Source organism: Oncorhynchus tshawytscha, linkage group LG23 (assembly GCF_018296145.1).
Source record: "Oncorhynchus tshawytscha isolate Ot180627B linkage group LG23, Otsh_v2.0, whole genome shotgun sequence".
Taxonomy (NCBI): Eukaryota; Metazoa; Chordata; class Actinopteri; order Salmoniformes; family Salmonidae; genus Oncorhynchus; species Oncorhynchus tshawytscha.
In genome coordinates this window covers 22,865,677-22,872,039 of record NC_056451.1, presented here as the reverse complement: position 1 = coordinate 22,872,039, position 6,363 = coordinate 22,865,677, and the positions used below count along the sequence as shown (strand labels likewise).

Below are 6,363 nucleotides of genomic sequence, written 5' to 3'. Positions count from 1 at the left end.
GTAATCAATTACAATTTATTTTATTTTTTTATTATTTTTACAACTTGTTAATATCTGAGTATGAAACATGCAAGTCTCTTTAATCATTTTTAATCCAATCTGTAAAAAAATGGTGTGGGAGAAAGAATGGTGGTTAATTGACTGTTTCTAATAGTTTAATTAATAGCCCTTTACTACAGAAAGACAATGTCTGGAGTAGGCTTGGTTTGGTCATACTGGTACAGCACATGTTATGTACATGAGAACATACAGTCAAAGGTATAATGTAGTCTGTAAAAAAGAATGACACTTGAATTAGATTGTTCTGGTGTTCTAAAGGTTGTCTCTGTAGGCGTATATATATTTGTCTCTATTGCCATTACAGTCCACTGTTGTCCATGGTTACAGATGCCATTACTTGACTGAATAGATTTTGACAGACAGGTTCCAGTCATCCTGTACAACAAGCTGCATGATCAACTTATCTATGGTATTTGTCTATTATACACAGACACAAGTAGAAGAGCAATGGGAGATGAGTGAGGGTTTTATATGCATGACAGACAACAGCACAGCTTCCTGGGTATTTAGAAGGGTCTGGTTAAGAGCACATTACTGAAGCACTGTTCGAAATGAATGCATTTTAATGGTGTCAAATTAGGATATTCTGAATACGCTGTACATACACTTTTTGCCAAATTAAAATGGTTGGTTTTACTAGAGGCCTGATCTGTTTCTTTCATACCTTGGCCACAGTGTGAATGTGTAATGTGATGTAGAAGGGCAAGGGCATTCGTGCAAAACATCTACTCCATCTTGGTACAGTACAATTACTTTTCTGGAACCTCACAATTGGGGCGCTTACAGGCAAGTGGCAAAGGAGAACAGAGAGCCGGTCCAATTGAATGTAATTGCAATAGGTTTGGGGTAATTTTGGCAAGTAGTTACCAGTATGTAAAACCCAACCTCTACAGCAGCTCTTAATAAAAAGACAGTTTGAATCTAAACAAATAGAATGAATGGGGAAGCTCATGATGAGTGTGTGATTATGTCTGGCTGAAGGTGGTTGCTTTCATAAAACATCCTGCCTCTATTTGCCACTGTCTGATGTTTATTCTGAATCAGTAGAGAGATTAAAAACAGGACATCAACCATGATGGTAATGAAAAGTTTGGGGGACATGTTTCTGAACCGGTAGAGGGAATAATAACAGCATATCAAACCTGTTTGATTTAAGCACATCTTAAATTCACAGTAGTGCCATAAACAGAACTCGTAACATTGTCAAACAATCACATTTATTTTGTGGAGTCCATAGAAAGTCAAATACTGTAGCCAGACATCTAAAAACTGTAATACATGTAATGTCAGTGTGGCTGGTTGCATTATGCCTCAACCTTGGCTGCTGCCTGCTGTGCCCGCTGTTCTCTGTAGCCTTTGAGGAGCTGGTTGATTAGCGTGAGTTCATTGTCTCGTTTGGCAGTCTGGAGAGGTGGGAACGGGTTGCCTTTATACTCCAGCACAGCCATAGCAGCCCTGTCCAGGTTCTCCCTGTTGGGAATGCGGGCCATGCGGGTGTAGGCTTTGGGCTGGGTCTCAAACCTGGGAGCCAGGACCTTGAAGAGCTTTGGGATCAGATCCTTTTCCTTAAACCACAGGTGAGAGAGACGGGATGATGACTGAAAGAACTAGGAACACACTCATACTAATCTGGTAGATAATAGTACAACAATGCTGGGGACGGTCTGACTTGGTCTGAGTACATTAAAATACTAACAAAGATCATAAAGAACATTTACTGTGAGCCAGAAATTTGCCATTTTCATCGCTTTCTCGTCAGTGTCTCCCTTCTTGGCATAGTCAATCAACTGCAAAACATCACATTGGTCAACAACGTCACAAGCTGTCAAAACTACACAGTAGCCTGCTAAACAGGGATGATTGAGAAGTAGCTGACTAAATCAAACAAATACAACCATGGAGTTAAATGAAAAAGTATGGATTTCAGCAAACAAAGGCACACATCTACATAGGACAATCATAGGTACACAGTAAGCGTTTCATAATTTACTATTGATCTTGGGCAAATCAATGTAGTCAGAGCTGAATTTCACAAAGCCAGGACTCTGCTCAACTCCATAGTTCATCAGAAACTTCCTTCACAATGGGAGTTGAGTTTAATCAACTAGTGGAGTAGCCCAAAGGCTGGCAGATGACAATAGTCTCTTCATCTTACTGTCCAAAGGGAATCTATGTAGCCAGCTATACACTCATATCCCCTATGGACCGGGTTGTACATAACATATTCTCCATTCAAGTTGCAAAGGACTCGATTACCTCAACTCGATTTAATGGCGAGAAGGTGGAAAAAACATACTGTAATGAAACAGCTGGGAGCAGGTCTCGAACCCTCGGGCTCGGCGCGCCATCGACTGTGCCGCAAAAGCATGCTCGTGCGGCAGGGTCGATTTCCGCGCTTATAAACCCAGGGTCGTAACAATACTTTCTTTATGAAACACAATTTTCGCCATGTTCCGGGTGTTGCCAATCAGGTTGAAGCAGTCTATTTTTTTCACCCCTGTTCTGATTGGCTGAAGGGGTATACACGTGTATAGCCGGCTGCATACATTCCTTTTGGACGGTAAGATGAAACGACTCAATACCGCCATCAGCCAGCCTTTGAATTACTGAAGAAGCAACTTTGTTGAGCTGCGTAAAAAGGTAACGTTACCATGTAACATGTCCTCACCTTTTCAGCATAGAATCGAACTTCGTCTGCTCTGCCTCGGGTGGTCTCTATCCTCTCGTGTCGAACGAGGCCGGTAAGAATGTTCCGAAGCATGTTTATTCGCGACTCTGGACCGAGACCCATTTTACGGGCCACCCGGCCATGGGATATCAACATCTGAATGTTGACGCGCATCTTGTCGAGTTCCGACGCCTACAAGAGGAAAGAAAAAAGGAATCAAGCCGGCCTTCAAAAATGTAAACCGATGTTTCTAACGAAGGTTATCTTCCGTTATTCTCGTTTAAATTAGGTTTATGTGATCATTAATACATCCCCGAGGTCGCTTAATAACGTGACAACTTTGACATTGCCGGTGCATCAGTTATCTCAGTCTGTGTGGGTGAAAAACAGTTCCACTTTAGGATTAAATCGTTCCGCCTCAAATGTATTATATTTGTCATTAATTCATTCATTGTTGTTTTGTTATTAGATATCAGGTCTTTCTATGTTGCGTAGAGATATTTCAAAATGTTTAAAAAAAGGTTAATTTCGGATTAGGAAATGTAATCGGAAATAAGTGTACATATTTAAATGACCTATTTACGATATATGATGACAAATAGCAAAGATATACAGTACCAGTCAAAATGTTGAACACACCTACTCATTTTATTTACTATTTTCTACATTGTAGATTAATAGTGAAGACATCAACTATGAAAAAACAAAAAAGTGTTAAACAAATCAAGATAGATTTTAGATTCTTCAAAGTAGCCAACCTTTGCCTTGATGGCAGCTTTGCACACTCTTGGAATTCTCTCAACCAGCTTCACGTGGAATGCTTTTCCAAACATCTTGAAGGAGTTCCCACATATGCTGAGCACTTTTTGGCTGCTTTTCTTTCACTCTGCTTTCCAACACATCCCAAACCATCTCAATTGGGTTTAGGTTGGGTGATTGTGGAGGCCAGGTCATCTGATGCAGCACTCCATCACTCTCCTTCTTTGTCAAATAGCCCTTACACAGCCTGGAAGTGTGTTTTGGGTCATTGTCCTGTTGAAAAACAAATGATAGTTCCACTAAGGGCAAACCAGATGGGATGGCGTATCGCTGCAGAATGCTGTAGTAGCCATGCTGGTTAGGTGTGTCTTGAATTATAAATAAATCACAATGTCACCAGCAAAGCACCCCCACATCATCACACCTCCTCCTCCATGCTTCACAGTGGGAACCGTAAATGTGGAGATTATCCGTTCACCTACTCTGCGTCTCACAAAGACATGCGGTTGGAACCAAAAATCTCACATTTTGACTCCTCAGACCAAAATACAGATTTCCACTGATCTAATGTTCATTGCTCGTGTTTCTTGTCCCAACCAAGTCTCTTCTTCTTATTGTTGTCCTTTAGTAACAGACACATCTCAACATCAACTGTTCAGAGGAGACTGTGACTGTGAATCAGGCCTTCATGGTCGAATTGCGGTTTCTTTTCCACAATTCGACCATGAAGGCCTGATTCTCCTCTGAACAGTTGATGTTGAGATGTGTCTGTTACTTGAACTCTGTGAAGCATTTATTTGGGCTGCAATTTCTGAGGCTGGTAACTCTAATGAACTTATCCTCTACAGCAGAGAACTCTGGGTCTTCCTTTCCTGTGGCGATCCTCCAGTTTCATCATAGCGCTTGATGCTTTTTGCGACTGCACTTGAAGAAACGTTCAAAGTTTTTGAAATTGTCCGTATTGACCGACCTTCATGTCTTAAAGTAATGATAGACTTTTGTTTCTTTTTGCTTTTTTGAGCTGCATTTGCCACTATGGACTTGGTCTTTTACCAAATAGGGCTATCTTATGTATACCACCCCTACCTTGTCACAACACAACTGTTTGACTGAAATGCATTAAGAAGGAAAGAAATTCCACAAATTAACATGGCACACATGTTAATTGCAATGCATTCCAGGTGACTACCTCATGAAGCTGGTTGAGATAATGCTAAGAGCATGCAAAGCTGTCATCAAGGCAAAGGGTGGCTACTTTGAATATTTTTATTTATTTAACTAGGCAAGTCAGTTAAGGACAAATTCTTCTTTACAATGACGGCCTAGGAACAGTGGGTTAACTGACTTGTTCAGGGGCAGAACGACAGATTTTTACCTTGTCAGCTCGGGGATTCGATATAGCAACCTTTCGGTTACTGGCCCAACGCTCTAACCACTAGGCTACCTTCCGCCCACAGAATCTCAAATATAAAATATTTTTAATTTGTTTAACACTTTTTTTGTGTTTACTACATGATTCCATATGTGTTATTTCATAGTTTTGATGTTGTCACTATTATTCTACAAAGTAGAAAATAGTAAAAATAAAGAATCTCTGGAATGAGTAGTTGTGTCTAAACTTTTGACTGGTACTGTATATATATTTTTTTTATTGTACTCCGAATGGTCCCAGATGCATAACCAAAATAATTTCTCACAGTAGAGGAGAGTCAGGTAATTTTAGTCATTTTTTAAATTCAGCATCACTCCATCAAGGGAAATATAGTATATCTGCATATATTTCCAGATGTTATAATTATTTTAGAAAAGTGGTTTCTTGGCACAACTTACCCCAGATATGGGGAAAGTTGAGCTGCAGGACAGGGTAAGTCAATCTGGCTACACATTTCTGGACTGAATGAAACCTCACTAGTACCGTTTTTAAAAACACAATTCATCACAATAACTTTTTGTCTTTTAATAATTTTAATCATCTTTCAACAAAGGCTTACCACCTAGCAAACACTGTGTTCTTTAAAAATACTTTGAGCATAGGCCAGGCCCTGTTCATACCTCATATCCCAGCTGTAATGCCTTGAAAGCATCATGAAACCTCTAACACAATATATACATTTGACTTGGTGAAAATCCGTTTTTTGGACCTAACTTGCTTACCACTTTTTCCATGTGCTTTCTTACTTCACAGACTCAATGAAATGAAGGCCCTTTTCTAAATATTTGGTCAAATGATTAACATTGTGTATGGTTTCCTAGAAACAAGGGTGGCTCAATTTACCCCACTCTCCCCTAGTGTATGGCTTTCATATTTCCTGAAGTGAATTACAACCATATAATAGATATTTATCGCCAAGCACTTCTTATTCATTAATATGCAGATATTGTCCTGTGATGGCCCAGGGCTAAGCCCTGAATGTTTGGGAACTCTGATGCCTCTGATTGTCCCTCTAAATAATGGAGGTTATGATATCTCTCACTGTGAATATTGAAGTACAGTATTTAGCATCTGGACTCAGTCTGACTGATGCACATTCAAGGGGTATTGACTCTAAATCATGCAACCCAATATACAAACATTATGTAAGATCCAACCATATTCATGTTGCACCACACAGTATTTCAGTAGCAACACAACTCTCAGAGACAATACTCTAAATGGGTAAGAAGGAGCAATTATGCCACACTTTTAACATCCGTACATCAGCTATTGTGAGCAGCAACGCATCAATACACAACTATAGAAACTAATCAATGTAATCAATAATGTACCTTGTATCTTGCTGTATTGATACAAATCAAATGGTTAAGGTAGGTTACCATGACACAATGAATTTACCCCCTGTATCCTTTAGAAAGAAAAACAGTATATTCTTGATCCA

The 6,363-nt window shown here is 39.7% G+C and overlaps 1 protein-coding gene across 2 annotated transcripts; it reads right to left on the bottom strand.

Annotated features, from left to right (window-relative positions):
- Nucleotides 1-1,258: 1,258 nt before the first annotated feature.
- LOC112235275 (39S ribosomal protein L17, mitochondrial) lies at nucleotides 1,259-3,112 on the bottom strand. 2 transcript variants are annotated; one of them, XM_024403697.1, is made up of 3 exons: nucleotides 2,729-3,112; nucleotides 1,779-1,847; nucleotides 1,259-1,625 (listed from the first exon to the last, which is right to left on the bottom strand). In XM_024403697.1, exons 1-3 carry the CDS (start codon nucleotides 2,900-2,902, stop codon nucleotides 1,365-1,367), a joined length of 504 nt encoding a protein of 167 aa, XP_024259465.1. In that variant the 5' UTR covers nucleotides 2,903-3,112; the 3' UTR covers nucleotides 1,259-1,364. The 2 variants fall into 2 exon arrangements, with proteins under 2 accessions (XP_024259465.1, XP_024259466.1); XM_024403698.1 differs by lacking the exon at nucleotides 1,779-1,847.
- Between the last annotated feature and the right edge of the window lie 3,251 nt (nucleotides 3,113-6,363).

What these genes read in the sequence shown, in the direction of transcription:
- LOC112235275 (XM_024403697.1), bottom strand. Translation starts at nt 2,902, where the DNA reads ATGCGCGTCAACATTCAGATGTTGATATCCCATGGCCGGGTGGCCCGT. An exon ending in TTCGATTCTATGCTGAAAAG is followed by an intron (nt 1,848 to 2,728) that starts GTGAGGACATGT and finishes GATGTTTTGCAG; the next exon opens with TTGATTGACTATGCCAAGAA. An exon ending in TGGCAAATTTCTGGCTCACA is followed by an intron (nt 1,626 to 1,778) that starts GTAAATGTTCTT and finishes CTGTGGTTTAAG; the next exon opens with GAAAAGGATCTGATCCCAAA.